The following is a 15,687-nucleotide window of genomic DNA, read 5'->3' on the forward strand; positions in this document are numbered from 1 at the left end:
AGACGCCTGGATAGAATAGGCTTTGTATAGGCTACTAGCACAACATTGATTTGATATTGTGAGATGGTGTGTAAGGAAATTCCAGTCTAATCATGGAGATGTTCCTTGCTGATTGATTAACCCATTTTGCTGCCATTGTGGTGTACTTTATTCAGCCAGATTGTGTACGTGTCATGTAAAAAAATAAAAAAGTTTCTCCACTACCAATTAAGTCTAGCAATTATTTGAGTAAATTGTGTTAGCATATATAATGAACCAAGTTGTTTGCCAATTTCAGTCAGCAGTTCAATGCTATATATTCTGTGTAAGTTCTTGCGTTGTGCTGGACATAGCCTTGCTGCAGATTTTCAGATTTTAAATAATATTTCTGGTCTAGCAGAAATATGATCCATGTAATCCTTACCTGTGCTTGCCGATGTTCACAACATATGTGCCATTGTTGGCATACGATTGGCAGGAGGTCACATATTTGCCATGGTTTTGTCATCTATAACACACAAACCAATATCCTTTACTGAGAAGGTGGTAATGTGCTTCAGAGAAAAATGCTGCCCACTAATCTACCTTCTCCAAAATATCTTTAGTTTTGTTAAAACTTTCGTATAGGTCATGCTGAAGGTTATTAGCATTGCTTTTTATTAAAACAAATTGCCTTTTAGGTATAGTGGAGCAGGTTCATTTTACATAGACCGTATTTAGTTGCACCAGGATGGTCAGTCTAGCGCAGTGTTGGCTAACCTGTGTCACTCCAGGTGTTGTAAAACTACAAGCCCCAGCCAGTAAATAACTAGCTGATAGCTGGCAAAGCATGCTGGGGCTTGTAGTTTTACAACACCTGGAGTGTCACAGGTTAGCTATCACTGTTCTAGTGCAACCTACTCTCCACCCTTGGGAGATGCATCTGAAAACTAAATGATCCTTGCGAGGAGACAGAACAATCTGACAAGACACAGTGAGCAAATATATATGTGTCACGTAAAAGTCCAACCTCCAATTATTTTAGCACTAACCCTTTCATTATGTGAAACTTTCTATCCTCTAATCATGCTTGGCTGAGTTATTTAGGATTTACATTAAACAAGGTGCTGAGGGCCATTAAATGTATCAGACAACACCCAAAATTCACCAGCTCAGACCCGAGTCGCGTTCTTGTGAGGTGGATATTGCTATATCCCGTTCTGCAAAGCTAATTTGTCAATATTCTCACACCTATCGCCAAACTCCTGCTTTACCATAAGTGTGCATCCAAGTCTGCTGCCTGGGTGTCATCCTGGACTCCTCCATCCCCGACATTCAGACCTTTTCCCCAATCACGCAGCTTTCACTTCGTAACATCTCCAAGATCAAACCATTGGTCACGCTGGACACAACCTAGGGCTATATTTACTAAACTGCGGATTTGTAAAGGTGGAGATGTTTCCTATAGCCAATCAGATTATAGCTATTATTTTGTAGAACGTACTAAACAATCTGATTGGTATAGGCAACATCTCCACTTTTTCAAACCCACAGTTTAGTAAATATGCCCCCAAGACTTCTCTCTCACCTGGACTATTGCAACCTCCTCCTCTCTGGCCTTCATCTCACCCACTTCTCCCCAGCTCAGTCATCCTTAACACTGCTGTTAGTCTTATTTTCCTCTCGTCATTCCGTCTACACTGACTCTCTATCCCTTACAAAACATAGTTTGAATGTCTCACCCTCACCTATAAAACCCTCATCACTCCTCTCCTCCCTTCGTCTCCCGATCTTTCTTCCCCGACCGTTTACCTCTTAGCACTCCCGCCTCCAAGACTTCTTCCACGTCTGGAACTCCCTCCCACACCAATAACCCACCAGTCTCCACAGCTTCAACTGCTCCATAAAACTCACCTTTTCATAAATGCCTACCAGTACTGCTCCTAACCCATTCCCTCTCCCTAGAACAAACCCCCTCTGTTGTACACTCCTCCCCTTTAGATTGTAAGCTCTCACATACACTTCCCTCATGTCCTCCCCCTCTCACGATCAACGCCACCAACACACCTATGTCCTGCACCTCCTTCCTGGGTTCTTAACGCTTTGTCTCCTAATCTCTCTTTTCTCCTAACTTCCATCAGCGGCTTAGGTTGTTTGCTGTGCAAATACTCCTGCGCACAGGCTGTTCTGTCCCCTTCTCCTGTTTTGCCATTTGTGTTTTGTAGTTTAAGGTCCTGTTTGGCTGTATGCGCTTTATACATAGCTGCTGACCCTTTGTGGCACCTTCTAAATTAAAGATAAGGCTTCCAGCTTTTTATGCAAATCCACGTGCTTTGAAGGAGATCTAGACGAACAGATACTAATTGATGTGACATCAGAGGATTCCGTATAGATCACCCGCTTTCCTCTTCATAAATAGCACCGTGTGTGGGGACTTTCACATTGTTGCTGCATTATACAGTATCATAATCCAGACAATAGGTGTTACCTTGTATGTATATGGTACGGCGCTACGGACACCTAGTGGCGCCCTATAAATAAAAAATAATAATAATAATAATAATAATAATAATAATAATAATAATATGGTACCCATAGAATACTAGCTGCTGGAAATTAAATTTATTCATTTGGCACCAAATCACACCCCTACCGTTCATTGTACAATATTATACAGGTAATTTATTCCTTTCTATAAAGTATATGGATATTCAACCAGGAGTACTGTGAATATATAAAAAGGCTGAAAGGCTTTTATACAGATCCCCAAGGTGACTTCTAATATCTAATATCCAATGAATATTCTAGTGAGATGATTTTTACAGGAATAGATCTCTATCCTACCATCACTTGTGTATTATAATCTATCAAAAAAGAAAAACAAAAAAAACCAATTAAAACCACAATTAAAAATAAATTTTCGTGAGAAACATAATTTATTTACAATGAACTGTCACAAAGCCTTTATGTATATAACTTACGAAGGGCATGGGTGAAGAGAATCAGTAGTTTAAACAGCGTGCCCCTTTTAAAGACAGGGGGGGGGGAGGGGAAAGGACCAGACTTCTCTTCAAAACAGTAATAGGTCTATTATTATTATTATAATATATATCTATGTATATATATTTTTCTTTTTAAGTGCAGCGATAAATTTCCCCACCCTGTTCTATCAAAGTGGATGGCAAAGTGCTGGCTTTGGAAAAAGAAAAGTAGAAAACACAGACTTATTTTTTTCTCGTCTATTTTTTTTTTTTTCTTTCCAACATGGGCATTCATTATGAACAACAGATTTTTCTGTACAAGAGAACTTTGGGTCCAATACAGAAATATAAATATAAAACAAAGACTATAAAAGGGTCAGGGGAGGGGGGGGGAAAGGAGGTTTGTCCTGCTGATTGATTACTCTCTTCCAGCTCCGTGGGATGCTCTTCAATTACTAGACCGTGATAATGAGCTTCAGTGTCTATTAGTACACGCGCGCAAGAAAGAGGCCAATCATTAATGGAGACAGAGGAAGGCTGAGCCTCCACTAACACTTCTATTGAGAGCTTGCTCTTTCTAGGATGTGAAGGTCGTAGGGCTTCCTGCTTGTTCTCAGTCTAAACTTGTTCATTAATAAGTTATTGTGTTTCTTCAGTGCATTCTGAGCGGCAGACACGGTGGGGAACGTGGCTACGATGGTGTAAGTGGAGGCCAAGTCCGTGGAGGGGTTGGGTTGTTCAGTACTCGTGTGGCTGTTCCCGCCGCCGCCGCCGCCACAGTAGGCTTGGTGATGTTGGTGCGGGGTTTGTTGCGAGCGAGGGTCCCGGAACCAGCGGATTTTAGCACCGACTTTAAATAGTTCACCGAAAAGCATTTCTGCGTCTTTGCGGGTTATCCCGTCAGGCAGTTCTGTGATTTCTAGGACCTTTCCAATAACTGCAGTGACAGAAAGGAGATAGGACATGGATTGGTTAGATGGTCAGATCCTGGGGTGTGGTGCATATAGACTTATTCCTACACTTCCTATAGGGGTGACAAGCTGATCCTGCCTAGACTCTCTATACCCCATTGTCAGTGTCCGCTGAACAGGTGTCCCAACTACACGAATGTCGTTATCTGACCGACATCTGTCAGGTCATACATATGAGAATCAGTAGTTTAAGTAGCGTGCCACTTTTTAAAGATAAGGGGGAGGGGAAAGGACCAGACTTCTCTTCAAAACAGTAATAGGTCTATTATTGTAATATATATCTATATCTAAAATCCTGCCCCCATCCTCTATCAAAACCTGCAACTTCGCCCTGGGTTATGTTTTAAACTAGGAAAATCGGGGGATTACTGAGGCCTGAGCACCACATGAGAACAGTCAATAAAAAGTTTTGGCTTGACCATGGTGCCCAGGTACCAAAACATTGCCAGTGATTCTGGGTAAATAAACTTTATTGATGGTTACCGCGTGGTGCCGTCTTTTCCGAACACATTTGTTGGTGAGGACTGGTTGGCAAGCCCACATCTATATCTGAGAAACTCAGGGGTGCTGTCAGATTCAGTTTTGATCACTGAGGCACTGTGCCGCAAGCCTCACCCAGTGACGTCACTAGTTCCTAGTCTCAAGTCCACAACTACCCCACCATAGTTGCTATAAGAAGTGACGTACCTGGCTCACCTGCAGACAGTTCTGTGGAAGCAGCCTTCTTGGCCATTTTCTTGCCCCTATTTCCATGTCTGTGTCCAGACTGACCCTGGAACACAGAAATTATTTCTGAAACACAGATTTACTATAGAGCGTTGCTATAGAAAAGTGGTAAGCCTCAATGTGAAACGTTAGATAGGACTAAGCAGTGAGGCCTGTGTGTATCTGAGAGCGTGTGGCGATACCTCTGGCTTAATGAGTGCGACAGATACTTGGGCACATAGTCCCGATATGTCAATGCTCTGTCCCCAATGTGTTACGTATGTCTCTAGGTTAAAAGTGAGTGTTGTCCCATTAAATCCCTTCATCACATCTAGATCTGAAAATGCAGATTCAAGAACACGATTAGAAACCTGTTGACTTGTTATATGTCCATGTACTAATTGAGGAGCATTGTATTGTAATGGCTGACCAAGAAACGGATATCTTGTATCACCTGCCAGAAAAACACAAACAAAAAGAGCACAAATAAGATGTAAACTCAGATACAGTGGTTACTATTGTATAGAAAATGTACAAGAATATACCACTCACACACCCAACCCCAGAGTATTCTACCTAGGGGTTATTTTATTATATAAATATATACCTATAACCTACACATAGACTTTAGAATTTTAGGGCCACTGAGCAGACACATTGTTGCCACATTTAGAATCTTGATTCAGGGCGGTCACATGACGCGGCATTGTTCCAGCTAGTATTCATAAGTACCGCATTGCTGCCATAATGAGACATTTTAAAAAGGAAATGTGTCTCCCTAGTCACACGAGAGGTACGCTGTTCTGAGACTGCTGCACGTAGGGCTCAAAAAAAGCTTGAGCAAGTAAACTGCTTGTGTGACACCCTCTTAAAAGCGCATTAAGGCTACGTACACACTGCTGATCAAAGTTTGCGGTGCAGATCACTTTCTAACGCAATAGCATGTAAACTGCTGTGAAAATAAAAGACATTGTAACAAATGAGATTGAACATATTTGCATGGTTATGTGGGTTAAACATATCAAGGTGTACGTAGCCTTAAATCTATGAAGAGCTTTGATAGCACTTTATGGGTGTTTTCACACAGGCATTTGAAACAGACCATTAAACAGTTGTAAATATGGCATTTATAGTTGTGGGCTGGTGTAAAATTCAAATATTTTTATTCTATTTTTCGGGTGGGGGGACCTAAAACACTCAACTTAAAGTTTGTCCCAGAGATCTTTAAAGGACAACTTTATAATAAATCATATGACCACTTACCTTGGCCAGGAGCAAACGGTCTGGAAAAATGTGGAACTAGAGGAAGTGGCGATAAACCTGGGCGGATGTTTTTCAGGTTGGTTAACTGCACAGGAATCGGTGACTGATTGGGCGATGTGATGGGACTGCTTAGATGTGAACTATGCTGTAAGAAGTGACAAAATAAAATATATATTTACAATATTTCTGTACATAAATACCATCGGCCTGTTTAGAATACACCATGTTGTCTAAACGGATAACATTGGCCGCTTGATTAAAGGGTTATTCTACCGATCAGTAAATATGTCTAAGACCAAACTAGAGGAGTGACCCGAGGCACAGGAACAAATGACAGCTCTGGATTGGCTGTCTGCAGCACCCGTCCAATCAGGAGTCTGCTGTAATTTCTACCCATGTGTTGGATGGATTCTTTGCCACTCGTATTTCATTACAGCAGCCTTCCAGCAGAGGTCGCTATTAAAACTAATCACAAGGGGCATCTGCATTCCCAGATGGGCTGTTCACACCACACTACCCCTACACCACCAGTTCAATGAGCAATCAGGTGTCAAGTAGGTCAACCGATAACTCCTGTGTGTTATCCTGGTTCCTGATGCCTTAAACCAGGGCAACTAGACAAGCCTAACATCATCAGGAAGGGAAACCGGTGGTAGTCCGTTTCACGATACCGACTACCCCGACACAGAACAGAACGACCTGAGGATTCCGAATGAAGACTACACCGACCTGTGAAAAAACCTACTTACCGGAATGCAGAAGACTTCACATCACGACTCCCTGTATTGCCAGCTGGAGAAAATTACGTCATCACTACCTGCGACTTGGCTTAATGCGCCGATGGACGGACCCATCTATCATTTATGTAAAGTAAGTACTATTTTAGGGGTTAGGGATATTAGGGTTAGGAGTTAGGGTTAACCCTAAGCCTAACACCCCTTAAACAGTACGTATATTACATAACTGACAGACGGGTCCGTCCATCGCCGCATTAAGCCAAGTCGTGGGTGGTGATAACGTCCATTTCTCCAGCTGGCAAGACAGGGAGTCGTGATGTGAAGTCTTCTGCATTCCGGTAAGTAGGTTTTTTTCACAGGTCGGTGTAGTCTTCATTCGGAATCCTCAGGTCATTCTGTTCTGTGTCGGGGTAGTCAGTATCGTTAATAGGTACTACACCCAGGGAAACAATCTGTCCATGGGGCTTAAAAATGGGATTAAATATACAAGACAAACAAACACACACAGGTGAAGTAAACATAATTTTGTGGCATAGAAGTATGAAAAGACCCAGCAATGGAAATCCTAACAGCTTTAGCAACTCTTTGAAAAAACATTTTTTATTTTTTTATTTTTTTTTAAGATCCCCAATAACATTATTCACACTAATGCACCCTCACAACTGTCCCGATCTCCACTGAGCCACATTTGCTCCTTCTGTTTCAGCTGTGCCCCCATCCACTTAGAATGTAAGCTCTCTTAATGAGAAAACCCTTTGTTTTCTTGTCTGCATTAATTTTGTCTACTTTGTATGTCCCTGTTGTATGTATATGGCTTTCCCCACCGTGCGGCGCTACGGAGCATTGTGGTGCCTTACAAATCTACGATAATAAAGCTCCCATTAATTGTAAACCATAGAACTAGTCACAGAAACAGACATGTATGGCTGCATGAGATCTTGGATCCTGAAATGATCTCTGGATCACACCTACACAGCTCCCAGTTACAGCAATGAGATCTCGTAGTAACATTGCAGCTGGCAAACGGTCATTCGCTACAAGGAGTAAATCTTACTCGGCAGTGGCTAGAATTAGCTTTTCGATATGGCTGTAGCCATACACAACCATTGACTAAATTGAAAGGCCCATTTACTGATGGAGACAATTGGTTTGCTCACACGCAATAATAAACCTACCTGCGCAGAAGGATCCAGGCTGCCGTATTCTGCAGTCTTATGAGCCCTCTGGTGGTCACAATAATATTTATTTGGCTTCCACTGAGGTGTTGGATGTGTTTGAGGTGGTGGGTTGTTGGGTAAATTGAGCTGCATCATCACCATCCCACCACCAGAGGGTGCTGTTGGTACACCTATAAAGAGAAAAATAATTTGTGTATGTCCTGTCTGAAACAAGCTAATTGCAAGTAAACACAGCCCACATAGATATGTAATGTATTTACAGTAAAAGGAGTGTGTGGGAGGGAGGGGTATACAAAGAGTCAATTAACAAGGGTTGTAGAAGTTCCCGAAAGGATAGAATCACACTGACATTTTTTCTGCAGCAATTAGTTTAGTAAAAATCCCAGCGCATAAATCGCTACTGGAAATTGCTGTTCTGCTGAAACCAACAGTATCTGACAATTGCACAGTATGCAGAGTACATTCACAGCTGTTAAAAAGCTATTTGTAGATGTTTTTTTTTTTTCCCTGTGTGTAACTTCAAAATCATCAGAAAAACGAAACATTCAGAAGCGATTTTCATCAGCAGTTATTGATGCAGCGAAAAAAGTCAAAGAGCTCATGAAAATTTAAGCAGCAATTTTTGGCTGTGGAAAGCGATCGTTGGGAGTGCGCTCACGCTGCTGGACCCTTGTCCTCTACGATGAGCAGTCAGACGGAATTCACACTAGCGGCTCCCTATACGCGTGCGCACTCGCCAGGATTGCCCAGTCGTCCCAGGATAGTCATCTTCACGCTAGAAACCTTTCTAAGTTATCTGCTGGATCACAAAATATCCACAGTGTTATAGGCCAGACGCATAAATTGGAATAAGCTCCTTTTCAGTGCAGCCTCCATATCTCCGATATCCTTCTTGTAGGTATCAACCGTTTGAGTAGCCGACTTTAAGGTTCTAATTTTTACTAAAAGTCCGTGACCCTGATTATTTAATTCCCATAAACCCAAGTAACACGATGTGCCGCAGACTTCCCGTTAATGGCACCCATTATATCGGAGTTATTTATGAGCAGTGATTCAGACTTCTCTCAAGTCTCATTTTGAGTAAAAAAATATTAGGTGACCTCAATGACCGGTCAGAGAATACTCTTAAGAATTAAGGCGAATCCTCTTTGGGGCCCATATACTATCAGTTATACTTCCTGTCTCATTCAGTTGAACTTCACCCGTTTTATATAGGCAACTAAACCCAGCTAACCCACAACAAAGCAGATTTTACCTTTGCTGAAACCCAGTAACAATGGCGGGATGCCAGATCTTTTGCGATACTACCAGTCTGCTTAATAGATTATCTTATTAGTTCCTCAAAAGGACCAACGAGGATTGTGTCGGCCTTTACAGCGATAACCCCAGGAAGGCTCAATCCTGCTGCCTTCACAGCAATTAGACTTTGAACGGAATCTTTTCTGGTCCGATAGGAGGAGATGCAGGAAAGGGGTCTACACATTCCAAGGTCTTCCCCATTAATATCTATATGGGGGACACTCCATAAAGTGATAGTAAAAAATAAATAAATCACAGGTTCTACTATGCCCCAAGACCCTCCACTGGAAAATCTAAATTGTTCCCTCACTCACAGTTTGGGTTTAATGAGTTAACCGAATAATCCCCATTAATAAAGATAGAAGGCAGATATTGTCCCTAATTCACATACTTTACCCCCCTCCCCAATCTACCCTTCCCCTGCATCCTACCCCCCCCACAAGCTCAACCTCTCTACTGTGTTGATTTAAGTAGTCATATCAAAAGTACTTTAATGTAGTTTTTAATGAAGTTTTTTTTTTTTAATAAAAAACTGTATGTGTGACTTCACTGTCATGGGAGTCCGCGATCTCGCATGTTAAAATATGATCTAGCACTAGGAACACTATGGGATATAGCTTCTGTCTGTCAGGTCCTCTACCGCCACCCCAAAGGTGGGGTTCTACAGCCCGCAGGGGTCTGTGCGTGTGATCTACATCTGTAGGTCACATGTATAACATAATGCACAAATAAGGTCACACAGGTGAAGGAAACAGGTGACCCGCAGGAAAATCAGCAGCATTTACAACTGCAACACACGGAAGTCTATGGAAGCCCCTCTTCTCTAGCCCACAAAAAAAAATCCCGGCCTTCCTTTCTTTTACCTGCACACGGAGGACCCGGCAGTGGCTGAGAATTGCAAGGAGAGGTCGTCCTAGGAAACTGCATTTGATCGGATCCCGGGGGCTGCATATACCCCACTGAGGAGCTGTGAAATACATAGATTGTTATATAGACGGCCATATAACATGAACACAACTATGTGTGTTACATGTACAAACACACGGACTACAAACATACTTCATGTTGTTTTGCTGCCCTGGTGAAATGACGCTGTAGTACACCGGCATTCCTGCTGTGGGTAACTGCCCCTGGTTGGACTGGTTGGGGATGAGCACCTGTTGGTGATATGGCTGTTGGGGCACCGATTGGGAGCCTTGCCTAACGGGAACCTGGTAAACCATGGGTAGAGGGGAAAGAGACATTTGGGATAAGATTTTTCAATGTAATCACAAAATAGATTATTGTTGTAAATGTAATTTGTTAACCTCTCCCTTTGAAGTCCCTACTTTAGAATTAAATACAATATTACAGATTTTGTATGGCCACACTGTGAACCCTCCAGCCAGAATTTAGGAAACGTCGGTCAGACACAGCAGATCCAGGAAGACGTACGTTTGACCAGCACAGCTACAGCTCAGACACAACATTTAAGCAAACTGATTGGTCAAATTTAGTTGTCAAAATTCTAGCACCATCTAACACAGCTACATCCCGTGTCACAGTATAATTCCAGGTACTGCCATGGATATAAGCCTAAGTAACACTACCTGGTATGAGGGTACTGAGGAGTACTGCACCATTACCCCGTGGATGGGATTGGCAATATTGCCATGTTGGCTGCTGACCAAGGGCTGATTCTGAGGTTGTTGCACATTGACCATGCCTTGGTAGTTTGGTTGCTGGTTTGGCATTACCGCTTGGTAACCTGTGAAGGATAACAAATTAAAATAAGTAATGTAGCATTAAGATGGCCCAGACATCTATACAGAGCAGAGACATTTTATGGGCCGGGACAGAATTCAGCCCACAAACATTAGATAGAGGAAATCACTTAGACAGGACTTGAGTGGTTAGAGGTGCTCATATCAACTAACAGGGGGACAAGAGATTCCAGTGTGCACTTAGCTGCCCAAGTCATCCCTATCTCCCTGTTAGATTTCTCCTTAACCAATCCCAGAGATAAATTCTCGCTCCCCGCACAGAACCACGTGACCAGGCTCCCCGCACAGAGCCACGTGACCAGGCTCCCCGCACAGAGCCACGTGACCAGGCTCCCCGCACAGAGCCACGTGACCAGGCTCCCCGCACAGAGCCACGTGACCAGGCTCCCCGCACAGAGCCACGTGACCAGGCTCCCCGCACAGAGCCACGTGACCAGGCTTCTAGGGCAATCTGCAGTATTACCAAAAGATGGCGCAACTTAATACGTACCATCGCTAAAGCAGAAAATTACTCATTTAAAATATCTTAAGAGTCATACAATATTATAGAAAATACATGTAAATAATAATACCCTATTACACATACAGTTCATATTTCCTTATTTGCACCTTCCTATACATTTCAAATTACAAGTCCCGATAGTCATCCGTTTATTAGATTATCATTGTCACTGTTTTTGGCTGTCGGCAAATCGGTTATGTTCAAACCCCCAACCTGGAAACTAAGTGAGAGCACAGAACTGGGACACTTGTTGTACAAAGTTGAAGATATTTAGGATTAACACAACAAGCATTTCTGTCCACATTCAAAAAAAGTTATTAAAAAGATAAAAAACGTTACATGAAGATGGTCCTGATCGTCTGATAAAGCAGCACTGGAGATTAATCATGTAGACCAGACCTTTCATTTTCCTTATGTATTGGTCAAACAGAGGGGCGGACCTAGACGTAATTTTTAGGGGGGGGGGGGGGGGGGCGATTTTGCATAATCACGCCCCGTCTTCGCACTGAATACTGAATGTTGCATTGTCCAGTGAGGAAGGGGTGGTATATCCTCTGAAACTTTTAAAATGGGGTTTTAGTAGCCTTGACATGAAATAAAGGTTATTCTACTATATAAAGTTGATGGATTCTGTTCTGTGTGAAAATACGTACAACAGATAACTCACACCAACGCCACAAACTAACGAGTAACAGAAATATATCCAGCTACTGTGCAATTCATTCATTCTCGGTTTTGTTTTCTTGTGACGGGTTACGCAGGAATTGGATGACAAAAGCAGAATTGTGAAATCAAATCTTTTAGACGGGGATCCGAGAAGAGGAGGAAGTGGCTGGAAAAGAGACCGGTTCACTGTGAGAAACGTAAACCCTCTCAGACAGCGCCCCGGGCCCGAGTCCCGCCGCTCGAGGTCACTATGCTTATCTGGGAAAGGGGGGGGGGGGGGCGGGGGGGGGTAACGATACATAAATCAGACAAACCTGTTTGGTGGGAAGATTGTGGCAGTGTTTGATTTGGTTGGGAACTGAACTGGACCGATGTTACTGGACGATATTGTTGGTTCGAGTGAGGGAACTGGGTTTGGAGCACAATAGCAGGTTGGTATCTGAAGCAGAATAAAATAAAAATAAAAAAATATATTAAATTTAAAAAAAAAAAAAAAAAACAGGACATTACAACAAGGAAACAAATACATTTTCATTTTTTATTGCTGAACGCAAGGATAATTCCTCACGACAGATGATTTTGCCTTTACTTTTTCTGAGGTAATAATACATCAGTCTCCCCTCATGTTTCCATTTTCTGTATATAATGAAGGCAGCCATTTTGTGACATCCTTGGAGCACCTTGCTACTCACTGCTTTTAGTTAATGGATAGTCTGCATCATCATAAAAGGTTGGCGAACAAAATGGCTGCCACCACCGTGTGTAGATGAAAGGTATGTATCAATGCTGCAATAATTACATTATGTGACTGAAAGACTTTCTGGCTGCACGTACAAATCAATTACTACTTATGTTTTTGCTGAACAGTTGGAGGATAATCCCTACTTCTATAGAAGACATTATGGCTGTAAATTCTGGACACCAACCATAGAGACCGTAGTTAGCTCAAGGTGTCCATTACCGACACTGTACTCATTAGTACCAGAGCTGCCCCCCTTGTGGAGACCGTACCTGCTGGAGGGATGGGGGCTGTATGTATCCCTGTTGCTGCAGCACTGAAGGATTGACAGGCTGGCTGGAGGCAGAGTAGTTGGGAGGTGGGACAGACTGTCCGAGGGGTGGAGGAGGGGTGGCCATGATGTAGCCAGACTGCGGCGACGGTTGAAGCACCACGGTGGATTTGGAACATGGTGGAGTGAGCATCTGTAGACTCTGCCGATGGCTGTCTGGCAAGACTCATATGGCTAAAGTGTGAGCCCAGGTTGTCTGGCTGTACAACGACAAGACAAAAATACGTAAATGTTCAGTCATACGCTAGACCGGCAGAGAACAACAAAATCAAAACATGCAGGGAGACATTTATAGGGTTAAAAAATGGAATGGCCACATGGGAGAACGAACGCATTCCTGGAAGAACCAATTGCAGACTTTTCTAATGATCCATCGAGATGGCTTCTGTCTAGGGGACGATTCATATATAAACTGTTGTCTTCTTTGCAGTATTACTAGACTGTCTGGTGTGTGCGGGCGATATACCTCACATATAGGTTTAGTTTATTGTCACTTTTAAATAAAAGGTTTATTGAGGCACCTGGTCATATTGTTCTATGCAGACAAACTAATTTCCCTGCATGGTAAATGCCAATCAATCATCAACTCCAATAAAGGCACCAGAGAGGCCCAAATTATCATAAAGAACTAGAAGGCATTCTAATTGTTAAGACAATAACTTTATCCCGGCTTAGAATCACAATTGCTTGTTATGTTAAAACTCTATAAAATGTTGCATGTTTTATAATGGGTGATGGGGGCAGCACGGTGGCTCAGTGGTTAGTACTTCTGCCTCACGGGCACTGAGGTCATGGGTTTAACTCCTGACCATGGCCTTATCTGTGTGGAGTTTGTATGTTCTCCCCGCGTTTGCGTGGGTTTCCTCCGTGTTCTCTGGTTTCCTCCCACACTCCCAAAAACATACTGGTAGGTTAATTGGCTGCTTAACAAATTAACCTGTGTGCGTGCGTGCGGGAATTTAGACTGTAAGCTCCAATAGGGCAGGGGACTGATGTGAGCGAGTTCTCTGTACATCGCTGCTGAATTATTGCCGCTATATACATAGCTGATGATTATTATGTCCCTTTAGGGACAGACCCTGCTCTGCTTCATCCGCGGTATTAGATGGAGGAGGACAGCTGCACTCACCTAAGTAAGTGCACACAGTCACCTACTAGTAAAGGCAGTTTATAGGAAGCGCCAGTATTCATGACAATGCAATCTAGGAACTAGAGACATCCCCGAGGCAATTCATTCAGCCAATAATTTTATGAGCCAACGAATATTCATGAGAATTTAAGCACAGATACAAGTGGAATTAGAAGGACACCAGTTCTGCAAGAGGAGTCATTTCTGCCTCTGTGGGGGTACAAAATAAAGGTGTAGCCAGGAAATCAAACTCTGATAGACGAAAACAAGTTCTATACTGGATCACCAAAGAACCAGGAACTTTAAAGACAGACTTTGACCCGAAAGCTTACATTCTTATAAATATCAACACAAAAAGACTGCACCCACTGTACAGGAATAGTTACCTATTCCTCAACTCATTTTTAGCTGTGTCTTGAAATCCATTTAGTTGTAAACAGTAGTAATAATGCTTTGTCTTTTTTACACAGTTATTCCCGCTAGTTACTTTAATTTGTCAAGGTGTTATCCAAGTAACGTTGAATCAACATAATATTTTATCGGCCATCCCCGAAGACACAAAAAAAAAAAAAAAAAAAAAAGCTTAGAAAAGCAGAGTTTACGCTGCATCCTGGAACAATGCAGAACACATCCCTCGAGTTCAGAAAATAATTAAGAAAATAGATAACTCTGCCAGCACTGAGTTAGCACAATCTCGGACAATCTATAAAAATGACAAACCAAGAGCGTTGATTAGAGAGCCCTCGAGGATAATTATGGTTGTTTAAGATAATTACACTTATCGTGATGTGCAAAGAAAAAAAAAAAAAGAAAAATTAAAATATGTTTTTAATCAAGTTTGAAAGGAGAAGACGTAATGAATTGGTTACACAAGGGCTGCACGCGTTCTGCACTTTCACAGGATTCTATTCATCTTCAATTATTTTGCATATATAACAAACCCTTAATAACACCTAAATTGCTGCGTCTTCTGCAAGTCATGATATATTATAATAAATAATTGAAATGGCTTTTTGCAATTATATTTGATCTATGAATGCCTTAGAACTTATGAAAATAAAACAAAAAAAGACCTTTTATTTAAATTCCCTTAAATACAGACTTTTTTTTTGTATTGCATTTAATTATTATTTAAAAAGGACCTTGAGGTCTGCTAGGGGGAGATTACCAGATCATTCGGAGGAATCCGGCTATGTGGGTGGTCTACTTGCATCATTTACATCAATTGTTCTTCATAACATCTAGGTCCCGAAACTCACAACATAAAATCCAATGCAAGTTTAATGAAGGGGATCTCCTACTCTTGCAGTTAGGGGCATCATACACATTCTGATAAATTAAATCTCCAGTAAGAGGGTTAAAGGCAAGATTATCTCATATGAAACGGTGTCTTCAGCTGCCTGTTCTTACACAAACACTAATGAGAACACATCCATCCAACTAATGCGCTCTAACTACATCACCA

The 15,687-nt window shown here is 42.1% G+C and overlaps 1 protein-coding gene across 1 annotated transcript in view; it reads right to left on the minus strand.

Moving 5' to 3' along the window:
- Nucleotides 1-2,864: 2,864 nt before the first annotated feature.
- R3HDM1 (R3H domain containing 1) overlaps nt 2,865-15,687 on the minus strand; it is a 255,260-nt gene continuing 242,437 nt past the window's right edge. Inside the window, 12 exon segments of the mRNA XM_075180952.1 lie at nt 2,865-3,876; nt 4,598-4,682; nt 4,987-5,069; nt 5,879-6,023; nt 7,791-7,963; nt 9,956-10,059; nt 10,152-10,303; nt 10,682-10,839; nt 12,338-12,413; nt 12,415-12,462; nt 13,035-13,202; nt 13,204-13,293. Of these exon segments, the coding sequence (XP_075037053.1) occupies nt 3,497-3,876; nt 4,598-4,682; nt 4,987-5,069; nt 5,879-6,023; nt 7,791-7,963; nt 9,956-10,059; nt 10,152-10,303; nt 10,682-10,839; nt 12,338-12,413; nt 12,415-12,462; nt 13,035-13,202; nt 13,204-13,293 (1,662 nt within the window). The 3' untranslated portion in view covers nt 2,865-3,496.

This window comes from Mixophyes fleayi, chromosome 7 (assembly GCF_038048845.1).
Source record: "Mixophyes fleayi isolate aMixFle1 chromosome 7, aMixFle1.hap1, whole genome shotgun sequence".
Taxonomy (NCBI): Eukaryota; Metazoa; Chordata; class Amphibia; order Anura; family Limnodynastidae; genus Mixophyes; species Mixophyes fleayi.